The 27,276-nt window shown below is 38.9% G+C and overlaps 1 protein-coding gene across 1 annotated transcript in view; it reads right to left on the bottom strand.

The window, feature by feature from the left end:
* Positions 1 to 27,276, bottom strand: part of LOC139719668 (SID1 transmembrane family member 1-like) — a 60,957-nt gene that overhangs the window by 30,236 nt on the left and 3,445 nt on the right. Inside the window, exons 2-4 of the mRNA XM_071631068.1 lie at positions 11,685 to 11,806; positions 10,386 to 10,550; positions 8,595 to 8,640 (exon numbers count right to left, since the gene is read on the bottom strand). Of these exons, the coding sequence (XP_071487169.1) occupies positions 8,595 to 8,640; positions 10,386 to 10,550; positions 11,685 to 11,806 (333 nt within the window). The remainder of the gene's footprint in view (positions 1 to 8,594; positions 8,641 to 10,385; positions 10,551 to 11,684; positions 11,807 to 27,276) is intronic.

The following is a 27,276-nucleotide window of genomic DNA, read 5'->3' as shown; positions in this document are numbered from 1 at the left end:
TGATTTATTGATTTAACTGGACATCGTGTTCATAACGGATGAATAAATTTGCCTATTCCTGAAAGTTACTTGCCCGACAGTGTCCTTGGTGACTTGGGCCATTGCACTTGGTCTAATCGCCAATTGGGCCAACACCACTCGGGGTATCCATATAAGCCCATTTAGGCTGCAACCACTTTGTCTATTTACCATTTTTTTTTGTCTAATTCCCACTTGATATCCTAATCCTAATATCCAGTTCGTATAATTACAATATCGGCTAATCCAATTTAATCTAATTCTCAGTTGGTCCAACATACGTATTTTGGTTTAATTTCACTTCGGGTAATGTCCATATGGTCAACATATCAATTGGTCCAACTTTCATTTCGTCTAATTGTCATTTGTTCTAATAACCTCTTGGTCTAATGACCATTTTGGCTAACAGTCATTTGGTCTAATTTCAATTTCGTCTAATTCTCACTTGGACTAATGCTACTTAGTTTGATTAAGAAACATGGCCATGGACGGAAAAGAAGAAGTGTATACAACCTATAGAGTTATATCAAGGAGGTTCAAGTTCAAGTTCGAGTTCAAGTTCATTTAACCAATTCATTAAACATTTGACATTGTACAAAAGGATACAGCATTAAAATGAATGGTTTGGGACCCCAAAAGAAGCAGAGCTTGTAAAAAAAAAGGGGGTCCCGGATAAACATATAAAACAAAACAAAACATACGAAAGTTTTAAACATATTAACAAGAAGTATAATAGTAGCATATTTACATAGGACAGATGCAACACAAGCACACACACACACACACACACACACACACACACACATTCAATCACACAAACAGGTTGAAGAGAATGGAGTCACAACTGTCTTATTTCCTTTACTAGATGTTCGATGCCTCCGCTCAGAAATACATATTTGAAGCATGTGCCAAACAGGATCTGCCACGCAGATAGGAAGACAATTGACTCGTGTCTCATTGCATATTCACCAGCCACTGTCTAAGGAAGATATGTCTTTGTGATGGTAATTATACGTTTCGCTGTCCCTTCTTATACAAGGTAGGTGGTAGACACGAGGATGTGCGAATAGAAATTGCACAAAAATGCTGAAATAAAGATGAAAATTACTCGACTGGGCATACCCGGGCACTAATCTGATATATCTAGCAATAAAGAATTATATTTGAAGATTATTCCAGGTCAGTTTTATTTTTCAGAATTAAGCGGAAAAGTGATAAAACCGGCTTTCCAGGATGGTACAGTTTTAAACATTTTCACATGATACAGCTCTGATTTACACTTTTGCACAAATTTCTGCACGGGATTGATTTTTGTTTTACATGCTTTATCATTAAGTGAAATTTCATTTCATTTGATAAATAAATAAGCAAAATATGGCCAATATTATGTTAACGTTCAAAATGAATCTTCAGATTGCTCAGCAAGACGGCGGCTTCGAACATCGATCATCAAAGGCACAAATGCACCTGTGAAATTCTTTGGTATAGAAATCTGACAACTGTTTGAATAATCACAGCCACTTGGAACTCCAACTTTTAAACCTCCTTGGTTATATCTAGTGAATATCATTTAAATCTATGATACAACCACATGTGTGTCTTTATCTTATACTTATCTAACACCATGAAGATTTAACTTTAATTATTTTGTACAATGTGTTAACTTGATCATGATATCATAGAACACGTAGAATGATGACTCCTCCCCAGACGCCCTATTGGTTGTGTAAAGTAGGGTCAATGGTCAAACAATATCTCGTCCTGTAGGTTGCTTGATACGTGGAGTATTGCTCCCATACTTTGCACACATATAAATCATGTCAGCAGAATCAGTTTCGTAACATAACGACATTTTCCTCAGACGCCATCTTTGGTGTGCAAATGGGGTTCAAAGATATACAATTTTCATTTTGTCTCGAAAATTCATTCATTCATTCACTAATTCATTCATTCATTCATTCATTCACTCATTCATTCATTCATTCATCATTCATTCATCATTCATTCATTCATTCATCGTTATTGGTCCATGTCAGACATAGAAATTTGGTTTCCATTGACATTACATTGTACCAAAATAATCATGACAATAGAAACACATCTCGCGATGTTGAATATATAGGACCCCATAATGGCACTATCGGCTCTGGCGTTGTATGAATGATTATACAGGATACCTCTATTCGGTTCTTTGGCCAAGTAGACTTTTTTGAACGATTTTATAACATAATCAGGCCATCATTCATAAGCATGACAGAAAAGAAAACTACAGCAACATCAACGTTGAGTTTCGCAGCTCAACCTTTCATTTGAGTTTTTTTCTTGGTTTTGTTTTAACAATTTCCATAATGTGACAAGGGCCTGATGGGATGTTCAATATTCAAATAAATCATTGCATCTTTCTTACTATCTTTGACAACTAATGGTGACTAAATCTGCAAAATCCATGCTTTTGCGGGTACCTGCCATCCACACTGAAGTTTTTTTGTATAAAGAAGTTTGCTTTCTGAAATTATCTATCATGACTGCCTACAGATTTCGACCATAATGACTTAGGTTTCCATGGAATGAATAAAAGAAATCAACGAGCGCATTTGTGAGGTTACTGTCACTGATTGTTGGGGTTTAAATGCTACCAATTTTATGTGCAATCTTGCAATTCACTTCTCACTCTAACGCAGTGTCGGGAAGATAAATATTGTTCACTACATATCACATGAAATAAGATTTCACACAGTGATAAGACATGTAATGATAAAAAGTCATCATCAACCGGAAAGATTATTGTTTTGTTGAATATGTATATTTGATAGAACACTTATGAGCTCTTACGATCTTCAGACTAAACATGGGAATCTCTGCGATAAGAAGAAAGATTGAGAGAGAGAGAGAGAGAGAGAGAAATAAGCTGGTCTTCTCAATTTCGCTTGATGGATGGTAATCCGATCACACTTTTGCAAACGAAATGTAATATCATACACGGCTTATGGTAACATCTTTTTAGATTACAAAATACAGGCCAAGTATCTTGGGGAAGTGATCGTCAACATCAATGATAATATTCAATCTACACATTTGTCGATGGGAATGAAGAATTGGATAACTGGAAAGAGAGGGAGGGGGGGAGAAATATGGTTGTCTTCTAAATTTTGTTTGATGGGTGGTAATCCAACCACACTTTTGCAATCGAAATGTAATATTATACATGGCTAGGTTTGCATAATAATCTGTGTTATGGTAACCCTAGGTTATATATAATGCAGACAAAATATCTTGGAGAAGTGATCGTCACCATCAATGATGATATTCAATCTATACGTTTTAGATGGGAATTCTATCACTTCAAAAATGTATCATTAACACAATTCAATTTACAATGCCCATTGAGAACTCACATTTGTCTCAATGTGAATGAGCGTATTTTCAAACAGATTTGCAGGTAGCATTCCCGAGTTCGTCGGAGAAGTTCATTCAATTTAGCAACAAAAGGTTGGCCATCCGGAAGCTAAAGAAGTCGACATGACCATGGAAGTATGGCGAGCACATGCCACACAGGTTTGAAGGCCTAACGTCGTTACATCACTTCAGAAAATAAGGAAAAGACAATGTGTGTTGAAATATACGACATTTCTCCCGACATTCTTCAACCTCTCATATCAGACGGCTAATTCCGCTGAAATGATCTTCTCTTATGTCAAGAGTGTAAATCAATATTTGTTTTATTGTGTATACCAATCATTCCCCGATAAAAGACAGAAAATGAAGAACTATTCTCATTCAAGCATAATGTATAAAGGAAACGAGCATATGCTGCAATCGTTTATGAATATGAAAATGCTGCAACGCGATTTCATGAAGTCTATAATTCGAATGAAAGCATGTACCTAAATGCAGAGATAGATAGCGAGAAGACGCAGGCACAATAAGTGCTTAAACTACTTTAATAATGGCATTAAAACATTAATTACATCATAAAGAGAAGAACATTTCGTACATTTATTGCTCGAAATACCTTGCTCCCGAAAAGTCCAGTGTTACAATTGAAGCACTCCGTAATCACATCTCCGTCATTCCCAGAATTGAATGAACGCTTCGCAAATTATGAGCGCTTTCTACGAATTTGAATGAAATATATATATATATTTCGGCATGAGTTGTCATATTCGACTGATTAAAAATTGGTTGAACTACAAACACTCGCGTATGGCTAAAATCCTTGCAACTTAATGATCGCAAAATCATTTTGACTTATAAACTTACATTTACGTTTAGATAATTGACCGAGGGACTTTATTACAGTGTATTTCGTTGTTACATCTTACTTTCTATAATAATTGTAACATGCCCATGAGAACTTGGACATTCGATTCCAAACAACCGTAACATTATTAGGGTCTACAAAAAGAGGTTACGTAACACATAGGAAGAACATATGGACCGGTACAGAAAAAAAGACGACCTTTGACCTTCGACCTTTGACCATAATCCGCCGACCTTTTAGATTTCGTCTACAAGAGGGTCTATCTAGGAATGTTTTTGTATTTGCATCCTGTCTATTCACAGAAATACAATGTAACCTGATACTCTTGCCAGCTGGTCTATTCAAAATATTTTTGGCCATAACACGTGCACATGTGATGCTGTGTTACGCCATGATGAATATACGACTTGGATAAAGTGGCACTATATCGACTCTTGAGTTGTTTGTATACAGTACATCCTGTACTAGGTTTGTTCTTGGCCAAGTGTTTTTTTTTTTTTACTCTTTTATGATGTAATCAGAATATCATTCATGACAGTAAAACCCTTCAAACAACTACAAGTAACATTGCTGTTGTTATGATGACACACAGACACACAAACATTCCCACACATCTCATACAGGGACACGCAACAGATTTACTTTTGAATTTATTCAATTTGCCGGACTCGGCGGTGGAAGAAGGCCAACATTTAATATCAATAATGGTAAGCAGGTCCGTCGATTCATAACAGGCTCTGAGTTCATCAACAGCGTCGTCGGTCCAGCAAAACCGAACCATTTTTGTGGGCTTCCAGCTTTTGAGTTTCTGTCTATACGCTGGTATCAACACAACATTGTTGTGATCCGATGCGCCAATCTGTAGACAAGCTTTTGTCTTGTATGCCATAGGGGCATTTCCATAACAACAATCTAACGTTGTATCGTTACGAGTCGCCTGCGTTACGTACTGTTCATTGGTAGGCAGAACGTTCTCAAGTGTACATCGGTTAAAGTCTTCCAAAATAAATTTTGGGCTGTCGGGCGAGATGGATTCGAAACGACTAATTCTGTCAGCAACAACCTGGCTAGCTTCTCCTACGTCTGCTCCAGGATGAATATAAACAATCATCACATACAATTGGTTGAATTTCCAGCTCAATGTTTGGTGTACACAATTTCTCTTTGATTGTCCAGTCATTGCACCATTAATTGTTAATGTACATGCAGACACTTCAACCCCTTGATTTCCCTGAATCCTTTGTTCTGTCTGATCTTGCCAGATGAAAATTCGGTAAAGCTACCTCGCCATCAGGGATACTTTGATTTAACCAAGTTTTTGAAAAGAAAAACATAGCAGACACGATTCTCGGTATTCATGAAGGTAACGAGCACTGGTGCAAAGTTCGTCCATTTTGATACATATAGACTGAACATTTCTAGGAGAACTGAAGGAAGTGGTGGTTTTGCCGTACGACTCCTTACGCGGTTGGGAATCCCTCCTCGTTTCCCGCGCTTTCGTGGTTTGATCCCACTGGTAAAGTTTTCATATCCATTGCGGTCGTAATTTGGCAAAAAGGTGTATGTTTGAAAAATATCGTGTTTTTGGTTTTTTACCATTTGGGGGTTTTTCGATGCCGAACTTTTCAGTGACCATCTTTCGTAAGTCATCGAGCCTTTGTTTCCGAGATATTCGGGGCTATCTCTGTATCATTTTATCAGTTCTTTAGCTTTTGATTGGGCAAAAAGGTGTATCTCTATGCATACACCTTTTTTTGTCAACTTAAATGCACGATTTCTCACGGTGTATGTGAAGATACACCTTTTTGCCAAAATAGCGTGGGTTGCAGTCCCTGTAAACGTGGTTTGGCAAAAAGGTGTACGTCTCTAAAAGTGCTAATTCTGAAGTATCTTTGAAAGTGTGATGCAAGAAAATTATCAGGAAATGAAATTTGAAGTGTATACTAAATCCTGAAATTAAATCCTGGAGCGCTGCACAGTTTAGATGGCTTCTACGGTCAAGGAAATTGCCAAAACTTTAAAGTCGATTTTCTCGGCTTTGTAGTTGCTGTAAAACGGCAGACATACATCTTTTTGCCATTGGGTCGTGGTACCGGTACTTGCGGGTGGAGTTCCAGTAGTTCCGACCGGCTGTACACGTTGAGTCCGTTAACAGGTATGGGACTTGCAAGATTTTCCACGAAAGGACAGGACACCGGACAAAAAAACCCTCAAAACACAAGTTTCACCAGACATGATGACATACTTACAAATATTGACACACACGAAAAATGTGGTAAATGATCCAAAAATAAGCTTCAAACTCAGAGAGAAAAAATGCCAATGGCGCTCGCTACAGAGCAGCGCCCTCCCTATGAAAAAAAAAATGTCTCTTTGTTAGCATTATACACCCTTTCCATTTACAATATGCAGGCATGACAGGTACGATTCCCGTTTCTTTGATGAGGATCTACAAATCAAATAGCCATTCGCCGTTAAGATAATCGCAAATGTAACCGATGAGGTCATCTGATTCACGATAGGGGCTTACCATTTATTTGCGGATACATCGGATCACCTAATATGTCAGTTTTGACAAATTCCCGAATCTATAGTTATCGTTATTATCATTATTATTGTTGATGCTGTTATCATTGTGAAACGACCATAAATCTACTTTGTTGATGTCAACAACACAATCTTAATACTGATACTTCACTATCAATTCACTATTAATAATATACACGAGCTCCTGAAGTAATAAACATGGCCAGAATGCCCCTGATAAAACGGTTACAGCTCGTTATTCCGAAGGTTCGTTATTCCGAAGGCTCTTCAGTCCGAAGATTCGTTATTCCGAAGGTTCGTTTTTCTGAATTTCATTTTCGGATGAACAAATCTTCGGAATAACGAACCTTCGGAATAACGCCACAAATATTCGGATTAACGAACCCTTTTTCATTTTCGGATTAACGTACCTCTAGGTATAGGGAATTTGTGTGTTTCGGATTAACGAACCTTCGGAATATATAACGATCCTTCAGAATATCGAACCTTCGGAATATCAAACAACACCCGATAAGACATACTCATCGATATTTGGTCGATACACTCACAATGACAAGACATACTTCAAACAACTTTTGCTGCTATAATTAACCATTTCACTTTTTAATTCTATATCATTCTTTTCAAGCTTTTCCTTCGTTTTTTACCCAACTTACTATAACGACACCTATGGTAGCTCAACTGGCCATTAGCCCAAGTTGGAATTAGACCAAATGATGATTAGACGAACTTGCAGTTATAAAAACAAATGGCTATTAGACAAGTTAGTGGCTATCAGATCAAATGAAATTAGACGGAGTGTGACCCACTGATCATGAGACGAATGGGAGTATTAGACCAAGTGGGAAAAATATGCTAGACTAACTGGTATTTAGAAGGAATTTGAATTAGACCAAGTGATGATTGGCCCAATTTGTCATTAGACCAACTGGTACTAGACCATGTGGCAAGTAGACCAAGTTAGAAGTGGACCAAATGGGTTAAGCCGACATGGTGTCAGCCAAACTGGTAAGTAGACCAAGTGGTAACAGACCAAGTGACATAAACCGATTACTTGAACCAATTGTGAACCATGTCATTTCCATTGACTACACATCCATTGAATTATGGTAAACTATAATATAGTCAACGGGCTACATCCATTAAACCATGCTGCATTATTCATTTACAATAGGCTACATCCATTAAACCATGTTGCATTATTCATTTACAATAGGTTACATTCAAATTATGATGAATCATTTTTCAATAAGCTACGTCCTTAATTCAAATTATGGGTCATCATGATCATACAGTTTAATACATCCATCAAAATGTCTCACAATGTTTTACTGATCTGTGGCCGTCAAACCGGCGTCAGTGTTGAGCGCTAAATAGAAAAAGAAATATATATCTGTGCACATGAAAAGTATACTTAACAGATAGTACATGCTCATTTGCATACTTACTGACACACGTTATTTACCGTCAGCAATACATTATGTCACTTGAGCTGCAAGAATATCTGTATGTCTTATCTAAGATTGCATTAAAACTATGTATCAAGTTCATGTTAAATCACCATCCTGACGTGCACAAGTTGTAACAGTAGACGAGCGCTGCCCACACCGCCATGGATTTCTCTTTCTTCCAGAGTCCACTCTCATTGTTCTATTTACGTGTTGATTCACGTTTCATCTGATGAAGAATATGAAACCAGGATTTTCAAATTTACAAATTGCCCCTTTTTATGAGTAATATTCCATTACCTAAGTGAGAAGATACATACCTGAGGAGTAGCTGGATCACTGTCGAATGTCACGATTTCGTCTGATCTGAAAGAATTTGATACATGAAAGGAGATGGAATCATTTTGAACATAAGTGTATGAATACATCATCCCGCACACGAAATGATGAAAACAGAATGTTTATTTATTTATTTTATTTATATGTTTTATTTTCACAGGGTGGCTCCGTCAGTGGGTTAAACACTGTTGTTCTTGGAGGCCCTGCATGAACACATACATACAAATAAACACAAAAATGTATGATAATCATACAATACCAACAACAAAATCATATTTGCAGTATCAAATCTGTATGTATCTTAATATACTGTATACTGATATATATTAAACTCAAAATTTAACAAATATTATGCAACACATTACATCCTCATATCCTTAAATTTCCCCTACCTCAGAAAGAAAAAAAAACAGAAAAAGAAGAAACGACAACAACAGAACTATACTTGGGCACAGTGGAGTGCCCTCCAAAATTGGGCTGAGAACGAATGTTTAGATGGAGCATGCCTTAAGTTTATTGGTAAACTGTTCCATTCGAGTGCGCCGGTGTATGAAAAAGACTGTTTCCCAGCATTCGTTCGAGCTCTATGTTGACAATTATCATTGCTCACCATATCAACTACTGAAAACGTAGCCAGGCAAATCATTCCCAGAGGGCAATTACCCCCCCCCCCCCGCTAAATACTGGCTAGGGGTAAGGTTAGAGTAAAGATTAGGGTTAGGGTTAGGTTAAGGGTTACTAGTTTGAGCTATTGTTAGGATTAGGTTCAGGATTAGGACTAGGATTGGGGCCAGGGGAAGGGTTAGGGTACTTGCCCAGGGGGTCATCGCCCTTAACCCACTGATAAGAATGCCTTAGTGTGTGTGCGTGTGTGTGTGTGTGTGTGTGTGTGTGTGTGTGTGTGTGTGTGTGTGTGTGAGTGAACTTGCAATGGATGAAGATCTGAGACATTGCGCGTAATACACCTTATAATCCGGATATTTGGTAGACTGGGGATATCCCCGATTTCCAAATTGTTAAAAATGACTTTAGAATTGCCTGAAAATAATTGAATTATACCCCCATCTACAGATCTGATCTTTTGGAAAATTGCGCAAATTTCTATTGATTTATTATTGCACGTTCACACACGTGACACACATGTATATTCTTTTTTTTTTTGTCCTGAGTTGGAATGTGGAATTCTCTCCTAGTCCTTTTAAACATATTTCCTCAATTTATTAGTAAAACTTTCACACATCCGACACACCTGTGTATCCTTCTTGTCCCCATTTGAAATGCAAAGTACTAAGAAATATGTCTTCTTTTCAAATTTTCTATTCAATTCATAAATGAAAGCAGCACTTGACATTTTAATAACTGAAATATTATCAGGGCTTTCATTGCAATATCCCCATTTGACGGTGTAAAAAAAAAACTATCCCCAATTTCCACACAATACAAGTATGTTAGTGTGTGTGTGTGTGTGTGTGTGTGTGTGTGTGTGTGTTGAAGATACTGATTCATCATATGGTTATATCACAATGTTATATCAACACAACGTGTAAAACTCGTAAACATTAAACCTTTCAATCGTTGTTAGACGTATTTGGCAATAATGTTTATTGCAGCATAACTCAAGGTACAATCAATTCATAAGAGTGTACCATTGCAGTATATTCTGCGACTTACTGCTGAAAAATAGTTTTCAGTTTGTGGAAAAAGTATAAGTGAGCATATAAGAAAATGGATTTATTTAATTGATTTAGAGATTGATAAGTGTATAAGCTTACTTGAAGACGTATCTGACTAAGCTGACATTGAGGCTGAAGCTGAGATTGGCGACAGAAGACGTACTGATGACAATATTAATTTCCACGGCACCATTGATCACAAAGTCATCACGGCACAGGGTGTGGCTAATATAGTGATATGTGTCATTGAGTTCAGGGGAGAACCTAAAGAAATGAAAAAGAAGAAAAAATAACTGTTCACAGTGAGGGATTGACAAAAAGAATCTTCTTCAATTTTAGTTTATATACAAATATATGCGACCTTGCACAAAAAACAAACAAACAAACAAACAAACAAACAAACATCGACAAGTCGCCAGATTCTCCAAAAAAAAAAATCAGACTTAAATCTTTAAAATGATTCAGAACTCATTTCGAATGGACTCTCCTAACCCATCTGAAGCACACATTCTGGAAATGAGGAGCTGAAGTGTACGGTTTATTCAAACCCTTAATCCTATCGAGCAGTGTTCTATGCACTGAATGGGACAAAACAGGATGCAAAACTCCTTGGCAACAACAATTAAAGGAGTATCATATATAACTGAAATTGAGGACCTCGATTGACACATTCTATTCATGACTCATGCCAACTTTCATAGCAGCAGCATCATCCTTTCAAATGTTATTAGAATTGACTGCGAAGAGCGTGTAAAGTGTTTTCACGAAATGAAAAGGGGCCTCTAAGACACACCTAATCACACTTTTCTACAAAATGGTGTTGTAGGAAAAGTTTTAAAAATACAAATTTCCTATTCGATTTATTTGATCCCTAACTTTAGAGTAATGTAGAGGAATTGGCCTTTCAGAATGTGATAGAAACTTAACATTGACCAGGACAGCTACTTTTGACCCGTTTCATCTGTTTTTAATCCTCACGTAAAATCAGGGCGTGTGATTTTTTTTTTTTTTTGGGGGGGGGGGGGGTGGGGTGCACGTTAACATGTATAATCCGCTCCATACCTGCTTAACATAACTTACACTACACGCTTGCAGCACCCATACAGGCACTGGGACACTCTCATGGTTGGTCAATGTAAAGAGAAATAAAACTGAAATACATGTGAATTCAATGAATGCAAGAATAATAGGCATACAGCACATCAGCGGAATTGTATAGAGAGGCGGGCAACCCATTCAAATGAATGCATTTCGATCAATGACGACAGTTGTCTTGGGAATTTCAGTATTTTCACACCTTAAGGTTTTATTCTCTAGTTTGACATAAACAAAAATAAGGTTACAGATATAAACAAACGCACACCTTTATTTACAATATCAACGTGGTTCAAGACTTACTGATTTGGTGATGCGTCAGGCACCGCCCAGGATAGAATGCTACGAGGACGCTTCACAACCATTAGAATCGGATAATCAGCCTCGGCATTGGGACTTTCTAAGTATACTCGTGCAGCTTCAGACTAGGTAAGGAAGTCAGAAACATTAAATGGAAATATGAAACAAAACTTGCCACTTTAAAGGGAGGTATATTCTTGCTAGAGATGGGGGATCTAGATTTATTATTTTTTTGTTTTGGTGAGATAATGAAAAACTACTAATGAAAATTTTTAACTATAGCTTACAATCTTGAGAGGTGTTCGTAGTTTATTCTATGGGTGAAAACGGGTTTTGAAATGGCTGAGATATCCAAAAGCACAGGGTGAACATACACCACTGCAGTAATGATAACAAAATATTCATTTTTTTTCACACTGCAGAAGGGCATCCGTTACATGACTACTACCAACTTTCAAAGCAGTAGAAACATCATTTCAAAAGTTATTAGAGTTAAAATTTAAAGTGTTTGAAGAGGGTTAATCATCAATCCGGTGGACAAAGTGTAAGGTTTCAGTTTTAGAGGAACGTTCACACATGGCCTAGTGGCCGAACAATGCGCACCTGGAGTGATTGTGTACAGGACATTGTGGACGTTCACAAACGCATAAGAAACGAATATGAACCGGGATATTGCCCACAGGACAAAACGCAGGAGGAACAAATGGATGACGCATGGGACATACATCAAACGTCAGAGAACCGTGCGTGTGCGTTTGATGGGCTGTACAAATCCGTCCCATCCTTTCCATTTCTTGCACCAACGGACTCTACGCGTGGAAAACAACAAAGTACAGTACAGATACAGGAGAAAAAAAAACCGTACAACTTTCGGACAAGGGTCAGATCGCGCTATCCTTTTTTGGCGAGAAAAAAAGGAAGGAAAAAACAAAACAACACTTTGTGAATACACAAAGCTTTCTGGCCGGCGTGACGGAAATCACCAGAAGATAAACGTCCATCCAAAGGATAAAAAGGACAAGAAGTGCACTTTAACGGATATCAACGTATGCCAAAATCGACATTCGTTTCTCATCCGGTAAAGTGTGATTAACAGAGTCCTCCGGAGGCTTTCCGGCGGTCCTCCGGTTAAGAATCAACCCGAGTAGGCCCTAACATTCCTGAGATTCCACAGAACACGGGTTGAACAATGAGTACACCGTTTCAACAGATAGTGCTCGAAAACATGATATTTTATCATGTAAGTTGTCTCGATAAGGAATAAGAGGCAAGACATTAGATAGATTCAGTAGTTATTTGCATAACAGGAAACAATTCGTCGTTGTTAATGGCAAAAAAATCGAGTGAAAATATTCACTCTTAAAGGAGTGAATGCAAAAAAAAGAGTGAATTTAGAGTGAAATTGGAGTGAATTTTGAGTGAAACTGTTCATTTTCACTCGTTTTAGAGTGACCTCAGGGATCACTCCAAAATCTTCGAGTAATCCCTGAGGTCACTCCAAAATGAGTGAAAATGAACAGTTTCACTCAAAATTCACTCCAATTTCACTCTAAATTCACTCTTTTTTTGTATTCACTCCTTCAAGAGTGAATATTTTCACTCGATTTTTTTAAGAGAGTAGAGTCTATCATATGTGGCATACCTCAGGGGTCACTCCCTGGTGACCCCGATTTCCCGAAATCGAGTAATTTCCTTTTCTTCACTCTTTTTGCTGATGACACAAGTGTATTTTATTCTCACCAGAACTACTACACTCTCGAATACTGTGAATTCCGAATGGACCAATGCTCTGAAATGGAAAAGAAAATAGACTGTCACTAAATGTTTTCCAGTGTAATTATATGTTTTTAGTATAATACAGCTTATCAGCATCAATCTACCTTCTCGTGTAAGTATTGATGGGACTGAACCAGTCATATTGTTCAGATTCATGAAATTCTACGTTGATGTGGGGTATTTTGTCAATCAGTTGCGATAGTAATGGTTGATTGTACCAGATTTCTTGAAATAATCATTAATAAGAATTTAACCTCCTTGCATCTTATATTGATTTTTGATAATAATATTATGTAAACTTAATGACCAATGTATGTATTTACTCCTACTTGAACTGTATGTCCCTGTTCTCTCCGTTTCAATTTCTTCTCTTCTCTTCCTTCCCCACCTCCTTCTTGTTTTTTGTGTACCACCTCAGCCCTTTATTTATTTTGCAATACACTGTATATCACTTCCACTCATCTGCATGTAATATTTCTTTTTTGAGGGGACCTTGTTTAACAAGCTGTGCTTTCTCAAGGTCCCCACGCAACATTCCATGTAAACATCAACCTAGCTCATTTTTTTTGATAATACAAAACAATGTACTTGTCCCCACAAGGGATTTATGTTACATGTGAATGGTTTGTGAAAATAAATTTGAATTGAATTGAAATTTATTAAAACCTTCGGAGAGAATACACTGTTCTGACCAATTCATTACGTAATATACATCCCCCCCCCCCCGTTGAAACTTGAAGTATATCACATCATTGCAGCTGCAGTTGCAATTTGCGTACTACTTTCCAGGTGTGTACTGATAGAGGCATTATTTTATTCTTTAAAGAGGTGTTCGAATTACTGTTTCACGTACAAACCCATTAAAACCAAGATAAAGAAATGTAAATCATTAACTCGACAATATAACATCCATAATATTTACAATCAAAACGCGACGGTATATTACGATACCGTCTAACCAGGGAGGTGGAAGTGTCTCTTCCACCTCCCTGGTCTAACCAAACTCAGAGGTCGAGTATGACTGTAAAAACATGCGTGACATGGAAACTACATACAAAGCTCTATTGCTGTACAGAGATCGCTGTACTTCGCACGGCGTCTGGTAGGGTCGATACAATACACAGGATGATTCCAAATGATATGTGCGGCGCAGCGCTGGTAACCTGACTTATCTCTGGTCACAAGACGCCTCCGGATAAGATTCATCCATCTTAACGGTCCTCTAGCAGTCCTCCGGCGCGACGGTCCTCCGGAGGCTACCCTGACCGATCACATGTTGAGATTTCTCTGGAGGTCCTCCGGAGGAGGTCCACCGTGTTGTGTCTTACAGAAACGATGTCCTCCGGAGGAAAACATCATCCGGCTATTGACATAACACCCCGATTTTTTCTGACCTGTTAAGACGGGGCTTAAGGTCGCTCGCGTCAGAGGTAGCGTTTAGACCGGCAACCACGAGTACATACAGCTCTTCACAAGACAGGGGCCTGGTATACCAGGTTCCCGTACCGTCAACTCATGCACGGGAACCTGATATACCCGGGGTCTGTTTAACTAAGCTCTGAGATCAATCCTCTGTTCAATACAATTTCTGATCTCAGCCACATACGTTTTGGGATGAATTAGTCCCAAAAGTTACGAACTGTTTCCTTTTTAGGAATGTTTTAGAGCCAGACATTGATCCAAAGTTGAGGCGAATTCATATCAGTTTTAGTGAGGAATGATACACTCTTATAGAATGTTACAGGTGAACCTGGCAACTGTCTTGGAAAGTGCCAACTGATGTTGGTCGAATTTCAAGCAGTTATTTTGTTTATACTACTAAGGAGTTGTATAATACCGAATAGTTTGATATAAAACACATTTTCAAGTCATGTATAAAAGCCTTTAAAGAATAGCCGGTTTGCTTTTTTTTTCAATAATAAATGGTCACTTTGTTAGCTTAGACATTCTTTTTAACTCACCCTGTGCACACGTCCTGTTGATAATGTGTTTTAGTCTGTTTATTGCTAGATGCTAATTCCATCAATCAATTTAATGGTTGTTTGTCAAAGATCATTCATCATAGAGTGAAAAATTTTGCAACACAAAATTATGTACTTGGGAATTATTTCAATGCCAACAAAAGTCACACAGGGCATGACAATCATTGACCGTGGATAATGCTCTAAACTGTATTTAAATAACTTTGCCGCAAATAGTAGAGCAGATAAGCCGAAAAATTGTGCAAAATTTGACTAAAGCATGAAACTTTCACAAGTGTTAGTACATGTTACGAGATTCATTTTAAGATCGGGAGGTAAGTCTGAATTGACCTCTGATGACCTCCAAAGGTCAATGACCTCAAAATTTGATAAAAATTGATATTTTGCGTCATTGATTAATGTTAAATATGGTAATGATGTACTAAAACTCATTTTCGTTACAGTGAAATTGTCTTCATGTTCCATAGAACCTTGACAGGTTTCTACCTTTGACCTCTGATGACCTCCAGAGGTCAATGACCTCAAAATTTGATAGAAAATGACATTTTGCGTCATTGATTAATGTTGAATATGGTAATGATGTACTAAAAACTCATGTTTGTTACATTGGAATTGTCTTCATGTTCCATAGATCCTTGACAGGTTTCTACCTTTGACCTCTAATGACCTCCAGAGGTCAATTATTGACCTCAAATTATCAGAATTTTGATATTTGGTGCAATTGGTTGATGATAAACATAACGCTGTCCTAAAAATTAATTTGTGTTACAACTGAATCTTTTTCCTATTCCTCAGATCAAGGGATATTATTTACGCGTCTCTGCCTTTCTGAGGACTGTGACAGGTCAATGACCTCAAAATATCAAAATATTGATATTTGATGTATATTCAATGGTTAACTGTTTACCTGGTGTGCAATCATGCATTATGCTATTAGCATATACTCCATTGTATAAGAAGTGTCTTCTCATTCCACAGAACATTGGTCATTACCCTGAGTATATCCAACTTTGACCTCTAAGGACAATGTGAGGTCAGACTTTTAGAATATCACTAAAAATTTGTGTAGGATTGCAAATATTGATGTTTGGCTTCATTGGTTTAATCCTAAATGTTTAATCATGTACAAATCACGCCTTGACGTTATAATCAAAGTATGTATGCACATTCCACTTTAAAGCATTGGTTCATAGTAACAGGTCTGAGGAATGTGAGCGGTCAATTATTTCAGAAATGAAGCTTACGTGTCTTCAGTGATGGCAGTGACCTCAAATATAATATTTGTTTGGGTAAGTTATGCAGACTATAGCTTGCATGAAATTATATGCAACATTATCCAATTTGCACTGGACAAAATTTGTACGCTTAAACATGGATGGTGGGGAGAGGAGTACCATATTTTGGGTTGATGCTTAATAGTTTGTGAACAGGCATATGGCAAAGTCCCTTGAACTGGATGAAAGGGTGACAGATGCTAACCAGAAAACAACAGGCCCACCTCATCAGCGATGTACGTCACGAGTCAAACAACCCGACTCGTACAGCCCATGAGTTACGCAGCCCACGAGTCATACATCCCGTGACCTAAACACTAGATAAACAAGGTCAATGAGCTCGGCATCAAATATAATAGGCCCACAAGCTGTGCGGTCCGCGAGCTCGACACTCGAGGAAAACAAAGCCCACGAGATTAATATATGTATTACATCAGAAAGCTTAATCTATTTAGTGTAGGTCTTGTGGACCTCCCCCTCCCCCCCCCCCCCCTCCATGTGTCGGATTCGTATGGGCCTGGTTTGCCTAAGTGTCAAGCTCATGGGCAATGCTACCTAGTTTCCAGCTGGCGGGCCTGTGTTGGTCAGTGTCAAGCTCGTGGGCTGTATGGTTCCGGTGAATGACTCATGGTCCAGGAGCATACAGTGACGTCATGGACCATTTGGAAGGCGACATACTGTGAGGCATAACATGCATTCCACATGAAGCAACCCTGTGTCTTGCAACTTGCTATTGTCATCCAATTAAGTTTGGGTCATTACGTCAGGCAATTTTGGGCATTTTTTCAATGACCTGTTTAGGAACCTCAATTCCAAATAGGAGTGGAACTACTATTTGTGACTGTGCACCTCAAAACGAACATAAAGTCGCACACACTAATTTTGCGTGAGGACTGAAAATAAGTGAAATGGGTCAACCTAGCCGAACTTGACTTTTTCATATTTTCTGAAAGAGCGGGTCTTCTTTTACATTATGCTAAAATTTGGTATCATAAAACGGGCAGGAAAGTGTGTTTTTTAGCAGTTTATCTCAAACATTTGTGGTAGAATAGTGTGATAAGGTGTGTCTTTAGAATCCCTTTTTCATTTCTGAAAAACCTTGTCCACACTCTTCACTTCCAACTCTAATAACTTTTGAAAGGATAATGGTACTGCTTTGAAAGTTGGCATTAATTATGGACAGAATGTCTTAACGAGGCACACTTAATTTCAGTTTAATCTGATAATCCCTTCATTGTTGTTACTCTCGTGGTTAACTTCCTGTTTTTTGTTCCATTCATCGCACAGCCAGCACGGTTTGGTAAAGATTAAGCGCTTGAATAGACATTGTACTTCAGAGCCTCTTTTCTCGGTTCCCACTTTTCCTGAGTTTGTGCTTTCTTTCCAATATTTAGATAGGTTAGGAGAGTCCATTTGATTTGAGTTATACATCATTTCAAAGCTTAAAGTCTGCTCTTTCAGAATATGGTCTTAACTAAAAATTCATGTCTGGCGACTTTTTGTTTGTTTTGAGGTGCAGGGTCACATTTACTCTAATTGTCTTCTTTATGCTCGATACTCCTTAACACATTGGGGCCTGGCCAAGAGTTGTGCCCCCATGCCCAAATATTGGTTGTTTCCAATATGCCGCCATCCGGTTTGCATCATATGTGTGAATCAGGGTACGCTGGCAGCGGGTAATATCACCTGCATGATCCGGTTAAGACTCTCTGCCAGCAAGTGGTGATTCAGTGTAACCTGCTGAAATTGGTCTAGATCTATACCCTCGATCTCTTTTAAGACAGGGCAGCATCTGCGTCTTCAGTGAAGCACGCGATCGGCACACAGATCTCCTCCACGACTAAACTGGATAGACATCCTGTAGTCAGACCAGCGTTCTTATAGGTCCACAGCCACTGTATGCGATCATCAGAGTCTTCCAATGGCAATATCTAAACAGTTTGGGTGAAGGCAAGCTTTTGTCTCTATGATGAGTGCATTGCACATAGAGTACAGGATGCACGAGCTGATAAGAAAGGTTCTTTTTGAATCGCGGGATATTCTACACTCCTTTCTCAGGCAGAGGTTCTGAATTATCAGGTCGTGCTCAGTCTGCACACAGTGAGCTGAACACCATATCAAGTATACGTGTGTAATGATATGGGAAAAATGCATGGAAAAATCAAAATACATGTTTATGTATTTTACGTGGAATCAGTTCCTGTTCCGAAAATGCGAGGCTGTATTGCAGGTGGCCTATTGAAGGTGGCCTTCAATTTGTTTTTCAGAGTATATTGGCATGTTTAACAGACTGTAACTCACAAATATGCCTCTTGAAATGTTTTGAAAAACTTCTGCTTGCTTTTACATGAGCGGATGATTATCAGTTGTTTTTTCTGCTTTTTCATTTTGTGTGAAACAAAGTATTGTTTCTCTTCAAAAGATAGCGTGCCAATTAATCTGCACTTACTGTTAGTGCTCTATCGGCCCTATAAGACATTCAAACCCACCTTCAGCCTAGACATCCGTAGACGTTGTGGTGTCGAGCGGGATCTGAACATCTCCCATGAAGCGAGACTTCTCTTTTCTTTTCTTTTCCCCACTAACAATGTGAAACAAAGATATCCGTAGGCATTGTAGTATGTAGTCGTGGTAGAGCGAGACTTCTCTTTTCTTTTCTTTTCCCCACTAACAAACAAGTTTTCAATAGCAGGAAACATAATAGAGGTATTCGCACATACTGTTTACATTTCCCATCACATGCATTTTAGCGTGCCAATTAATCTGCACTTACTGTTAGAGCTCTATCGGCCCTATAAGACACTCAAACCCACCTTCAGCCTAGACATCCGTAGACGTTGTGGTGTCGAGCGGGATCTGAACATCTCTCATGAAGCGAGACTTCTCTTGTCTTTTCTTTTCCCCACTAACAATGTGAAACAAAGATATCCGTAGGCATTGTAGTATGTAGTCGTGGTAGAGCGAGACTTCTCTTTTCTTTTCTTTTCCCCACTAACAAAACAAGTTTAGCAGGAAACATAATAGAGGTATTCGCACATACTGTTTACATTTCCCATCACATGCATTTTAGCGTACCAATGAATCTGCACTTACTGTTAGTGCTCTATCGGCCCTATAAGACATTCAAACCCACCTTCAGCCTAGACATCCGTAGACGTTGTGGTGTCGAGCGGGATCTGAACATCTCTCATGAAGCGAGACTTCTCTTTTCTTTTCTTTTCCCCACTAACAATGTGAAACAAAGATATCCGTAGGCGTTGTGGTATGTAGACGTGGTAGAGCGAGACTTCTCTTTTCTTTTCTTTTCCCCACTAACAATGTGACACAAAGATATCCGTAGGCATTGTAGTATGTAGTCGTGGTAGAGCGAGACTTCTCTTTTCTTTTCTTTTCCCCACTAACAAACAAGTATAGCAGGAAACATAATGGAGGCATTCGCACATACTGTTTACATTTCCCATCACATGCATTTTAACATCGGAATTTTCATGTACACATTTTGCCTAGAAAAGAATTACCAAGAACTTTTCAACACAATACATGTTCAAAAGAAGCCATTTGGTTCATATATAATTTACTCGACAGAGTGACTTATAGGGGCCTACTCATCACTGTCCACGTACTCGAACAGTTTTCGCTAAATATACAAGCGGATGTTCACAAGACTGCAAAGAGTAGAATGATTTGCCCCTTAACATGTCAGACTACTACATCTCTTGAAATATCTTCAAACGTAAATTAAAGTCATTCCTCTTAAATGATTACTCTCGGTCGACGAATGAGGTCCTCGTCTGCATGTCATTGTCGATCTCGTCAGTGTGACTGCATGGGCCGTCCGTTGAGCGGTCTGCCGTCACGCTGTCAGTAGGCCTATTCTCTTCGTCACCATCACTCTCCACTTTGTATCAGTCTGACAGGGCGCTTCAACATCTCCGATGACACCAGTTGACTATTTGGAGTTTGTAATTGCACTCCAAATTGGCGTAAACCAAAGTTTTGTGCTATCGTGACTCCTAGTTTTTCCTAATGTCCTGCTGCTCGCCGGTTCAGTCATGACAGTCAGATCCTCATCACATTCACAGCGTAGGTCGATGGTGCATTCGGCGTCGATAAAGATTAGTTGGTGGACTTGGAGGGGGGGGGGGCATGATGTACCAAGAAAGGGGAACTCCTGACTTTATCTCTGTGGTCTCCAACTATTCTCAAAGTTCCTCAAAATTCCAAAATACTCTGCAGCCTTTGCTTCACTACATAGTGTGAAGCCGCTCCCACTGTGCTTGCCACTCTAACTGATTTCTCGGCTGAGACATGTTTTTTTATAACTAATTTACTAACAAACTTCCTTTCCCAAAAGCATTTCATTGGCTCAATCTTACATTGGGGTGTGGCGTTCACTGGAAATTAATTTCTTACCGGTCAAATGTTCAATTTGCTCCTCCTATTCGTTTCTGTGAAAACTCAATTTTCTATGATTCATCTCAATTTCTGATTAACTCGCCCACTGTCTTTTAGTTTCTTCATTCACTTGTTCTCTGTAACCACTGGTAAAGACTTTATTGTTTCTTGGATATCAAAATGATAAACCAAATGAATATTAGTGTCCTTATGGCAACCAACGTCATCGTTGTTCTGGGTCATTATCCCTGAATTTGTCTTTGGAGTTCCTGTTTGACCCACTCCACTAAACAATAAATGCTAAAATAGAGGGATAAATTCTGGCAGGAGGGCCACCTTCCAGCTCAGAGGGTCATTTATGTTTGGGGATCAGAGGGCAAAAACAAGTCATCACGTCATTCCCCGTAATTTGGCGCGGGGCTTTGGGGATGGAGAGTGCTGACCACTAGCGGGGAAAGTAGCCAACATCAAACTCATAAATTCCTATGACCATAGACTTTTCTTGGAAGAGGTGGTTTTGACACACACACACAAAAGAAAGGAAATAGCTGGAAGGAACATAAACGGTTTCATAAGGGCTTTTTACACTTGTAAATTTTTGCTTAGTCCCGTACCAAAGGTGGGGCTAAGGGGGGGGGGGGGGGCTTAGCCCCACCGCTTGTACGGGACTATCCTTAGCCCACTGTTTACACTCGTTTTTGCCAAAGTGGGCTAGCCCCACCGATAATCCCGTACTATCTGGCCCTGCAAAATAGCAGGGTTAGCACCGCAATTGCGGTGCCAAGCAAGTGAGTGTAAACAGAACGAAAAAATAATCCGGGGCTAAGCAACGGAGACGAAGTCCGACCCCCACTGACCAATCAGAAACGAGGTAATCAAGTGCTGCCGGTGCGTGCGTGTACGTGTACAGTGCACAGCGTAATCATGAATATTAATGTGGTTTGGAAAGTCCGGGGCTAAGAAATACGAGTGTAAAAAGGTCAGTTTTCTCCTTCGCCCCGGACAAGAGATAGTACGGGACTGATTGGCCAGTGTAAAAAGCTGAAACAATTGATACGGGACTAACGATAGTCCTGGGTCAGAGAAAGTCCGGGTTAAGAAACACAAGTGTAAAAAAGGCTAGGAAAAGGACTGCAGTGTTGTTTTCCTTTACTCTCTATCCTATTCTATTCTATTCTATTATATTTTATTCTTTATTATAAACACGTGCTAGTAGCCATCTGGGCTACAATTGTGTTTGTTTTGTACATCCTCTAAAGGTCACCAGAGGTCAGAGGTAGAGCCTTATCTGTGCTTTTTGGAATATGAAGACAATTTCTTGTAAAACAGGTATATGCTTGTTTTGTACATCTTAACCGTGTTTATCATTAACTAATGACACTACAGATCAATATTATGATATTTTGAGGTCATTGACCTCTAAAAGGTCACCAGAGGTCAGAGTTAGAAACCTGTCTTTGCTCTTTGGAATATGAAGACAGTTTCATCGCAAAACAGATATGCTTGTTTTGCACATCTTAACCATGTTTATCATTAACTAATAACATCACAGATCAATATTATGGTATTTTAAGGTCATTGACCTCTAAAGGTCATCAGAGGTCAAAGGTAGAAACCTGTCAATGCCCTGTGGAATCAGAAGATTTGTAGTACAAATGCATATTTAGTGCAGCGTAACCAAGATCTAAGCCTGTCATTCACAAATGCCTCCAAACATCAATATTCTGATATTTAAAGTTCATTGACCTCTGGAGGTCATCAGAGGTCAAATCAGACTTACCTCCCGATCTTAAAATGAATCTTATGGTATGTACTAACACTGGTGAAAGTTTCATACTTTAGTCAAATTTTGCACAATTCTCGTGATTTTGAGGGCTTAACCGCTCTACTAAAATAAGTAAACGTTCAATCATGATGTTGTCTCTTTAAAGCAATCTTACACTGAGGCAATTGAAGGTCAATAGTTTATCAATGGTTATGAATTACTGTCAGTCATCCATCTGTCATGAATATGCATACACACAAACTCATTATATTCATGAGGTCATACAAGAAAACGAAAGGGATGATCAAGACACATTTATAATATTGTCTTTAACATGCCACTTTGTTGACGCTCTCCATGACACTTTGATGTGCTTTCCGACATGCAATGACCAAGGACCATGATTCTAAACTCACATTGTAAACGATGTATATAATAGTGCGAGACGATAAGAGCACTCGTGGACATAGCTAGTGATCAACGTAGTGATTTATTACCGAGCTTTCGGTCTGTTTAAGACCTTCATCAGTGCTGTGAAATGATACACAAAATGACTCACTCGTATGGCTGCACTCGTAACAGTATAAATCTGACTAACATGATGACCATGACCATGTCATCAATACATTCGTAATTATATGACAAGTTACAATGATAATTACGTAAGTGGTTTATAATACGTGAACGAATGATTTTGTTATGTCATTAGTATTATTTATGTCACAATTACACGGTGGCCAGAAGACGACGCATGGCTGTTGTACTGCGTTATGGATAGCCATTTACACGTATAATACCACAACGTCCGGTTTTGCACTGCTGCCAAATAATCTATGTTTTATATCATTGGCGACAACATGAACATGTTTAGTGTTATATCATCATAGTCTTATGTTATACAGCACACAACACGAGGATATAAAATTGGCGTTATTGTTGTACACCATAACCAATAACACGGGAATACTCAGTTTGATAGGATTTCATTTTTATGAAATGCACGATGTTGCGACACGGATTGTCGCCCCTACACGGATTGTCGCCTCCTGCTCGGGGCGACAATCCGTGACGGGCGCTGGCGGCACGGATTGTCGCCTTTGTTGTGTGTGTGTGTTTGTGTGTACATGTGTGTGTGTTTGGAGTATAATAATACAATATGTAGAAACTGTGCATGTATGGTGGTTGTATAGTGGTAGTAGTTTGTTTGTCTGTGTGTATACGTGTGCCTGTATCAGGGGCGGCGCAGCCGTGGGGGCCGTGGGGGCTCGGGCCCCCACACTCAGTGCACCATACAAAGGAATACATAAGGTGTCATCACTTTGGGCCCCTACACTTTTTTCAACCCGGAAGTATGTAAGAGGCACTAAAATAGGATGGGAGAGAATGAGCTGAGGACCTTTTTTTTTATTTTTTATTTTTTGCTTGTCAGCTGAAGAAACCCGGAAGTGGACGGGGAGAGATGAGCTGAGGACATTTTTTTTTTTTTTTTTTACTTGTTAGCTGAAGAAACCCGGAAGTGGGCCCCCACACTTTTGAAAACAGTGCGCCGGCCCTGTGTATGCTTACGTGTGTATGTGGAATATAGTGGCGCTACTGTGGCAATACAAACGCCTTCAGAGTGTATGAGCACGTGTTTAAACAATTCACACCAGCGTTGATCTAAAAATAATATGGGTGTGTCAACCAATATCAGCGGTGAGGCGAGCTAGGCGAGAGAGAGACCGAGAGAAAATACATACGAGGGAGGTACCCTCCCCAAATGTTATTTGTTTTTGTTCATTATTCAATGCAGTCATTTTCTTCCATCAGTCTTATAAACTAGAACGTCCATACCACTATTCTTTGTCCCAGAATAGGTTTGGCATGCTTTATGCATGAGCGAATAATTTCCACACGCCGTAAAAAATTTGTCAATCGTTAGCTGATTTTAGCACAAACGAACTGCCATTGCACACCGCTAATACATACGTAATACAAACAAACACCAACAAACACTCAAACAAATCCTCATAATGCAAATAAACCAACTCAACACTTTTTTCCTTGATATTTATTGATTTCATTCAAATCATTCATAAATCGACCCATTCTGGGTGTAACATGAAAACAAAAATTACAAATGGCAATTCGAGACACAAACAAATCCATTTGTCAATTTATACCACAAATAATCTCACTTCAACATAGATAACTCGATTATAGACCAACCCTACTAATAATTTCTTCACGAGAAAGTTTTGACATGTAGGGCCCTACCAAACCTATATTCCTTGAATATATTGGTTTGGATCATGTAACACCATCTTACTTACAAGGGCATATACATAAAAAAAAACACGAATACATTACACAAATCTAGAATGAAATCAGTCATAAAAAAACCCGACCACCCCCTCCCCTCCCCAACCGAAACAAATCTAGGGCCTACATCTATCCTAAATATTAAATCCTACCAACATCTGTCATACCATTCATAACTATCATTCTTCAAATCCAATCCCCAACCCACTAACCCCTGATTAAACAAAACCTAAACCATCCCACACCCACATTCCCAACCCAAATACATACATACACACACACACACACACACACACACACACGAAGGTTCGTTATTCCGAAGTTTCGTTTGTTCCGAGGCTTCATTTATCCGAAAAACACAATTCCCTATACCTAGAGGTTCGTTGATCCAAAAGTGAAATTCGGAATAACGAACCTTTGGAAGAATAATGAGCCTTCGGACAAATGAGCCTTCGGACGAATGAGCCTTCAGAATAACAAACTTTGGCAATAACGAAATGTAACCCCCTTCCCACATACCGACGCACACCCGAACCGATACCACATTCCCTCCTGATGAAACGATTTCCAAATGTTGATAAATAAGACATAATGGACCGTATGCAGAAAAGCAGCATCCGCCCGCACGCAAGCTCCACTCCGAATTCATACACAAATCTGCCAAACAAACTCATCAAATTCGAAGCTGCTGATGAAATCAATTTCAATGTTTATGCCAGCAACAGCTTACTAGGTATCCCTCCCCACGCGCAGCTAAAAAACACATACGCAAAAAACTGACATAATAAACACATTCTTCCATCACACACACACACACACACACACACACATACAGACACACAAACGGACACTAAATTATCATGTGCACGCGCACATACACACTTCCTTGAAACCTCACCATGACTTTTTACATGGCATGTTTGCATGGATGTAGCCATGTAAGTTATGTGTTAGTATTTCAATGATTATGTCCAGAACGATATTACCCAGCAAAATGTGCTTCGAGGGTGGGCGACAATCCGTGCCGCCAGCCCTCGTCACGGATTGTCGCCAGGCGACAATCCGTGACGGGGGCGACAATCCGTGTCGCAACACACCCGTTATTATTGTAACTGGTTATATAACTATGCATTTATTGATGAAGTGGTCATGGTCATGTCAGTCAGATTTATACTGTTACGAGTGCAGCCATACGAGTGAGTCATTTTGTGTATCATTTCACAGCACTGATGAATGTCTTAAACAGACCAAAATAAAAAATAAATCACTACGTTGATCACTAGCTATGTCCACGAGTGCTCTTATCTTCTCGCACTGAATAAATACTGAAGGAGCTACACTGGTTCTGTACACGGTCGGGACCCCTTCTCGCACTCTCTCTCTCTCTCTCTCTCTCTCTCTCTCTCCCCTTCTATACTATATATAAGTATATTATATATATATATATATATATATATATATATATATATATATATATTATGAAGTGCGTGCAACAGAGCAATATAGGCCCTACTCTTCTTACTGGGCAGAAAAAAGATAGAGCTCCTAGAGCCATGACATATAATGATATAACTATGTATCTCTGTCAAAAAACACATTAATGATATATTTTTTTTCTCCTCATTAAAGTCTTGTATATATTTCTTTGCTTCAAGAAAATTATCACTCATCTGAAAATAAAGAATGAACAAAAAACGAATAATAGATGTGAGAAAAAATAACAAATCATTCGGTACACTATTTCCCTTTTACATTCAGTACTCGTTTAAGAGAGTGCAAAAATTAGTTTGTGCCAAAGTATCGTTATGCCCACTTAATGTTTGAGAAACAACACTAGGAAAACGAGGGATTTGGTTTTAAAAAATCCCTTAGAAAATCGGCAATGCCACGGATATCAAAACAAACAGTGTTGCACTTAATGAGTCGGAATCACAGACACACACACAAACACACAAACTCACTTGACCTTTGATGGCCTAGACGTCCGTTGTTAATGTCGAGGCTCATTACCCGTTAGTAGGTAATCCAAGGTTTACATACCTGTTTCCCAACAAGGGCAGCTGATGTTTGTTAAACATCGCTCATGGCGTCTCATGGTCACT

This window comes from Diadema antillarum, unplaced genomic scaffold (genome assembly GCF_040938485.1).
Source record: "Diadema antillarum isolate AM-2024a unplaced genomic scaffold, OU_Dant_1.0 scf00000113, whole genome shotgun sequence".
NCBI lineage: Eukaryota > Metazoa > Echinodermata > Echinoidea > Diadematoida > Diadematidae > Diadema > Diadema antillarum.
The sequence above is the reverse complement of the archived record's forward strand: the minus strand, read 5'-3'. Positions and strand labels throughout refer to the sequence as shown.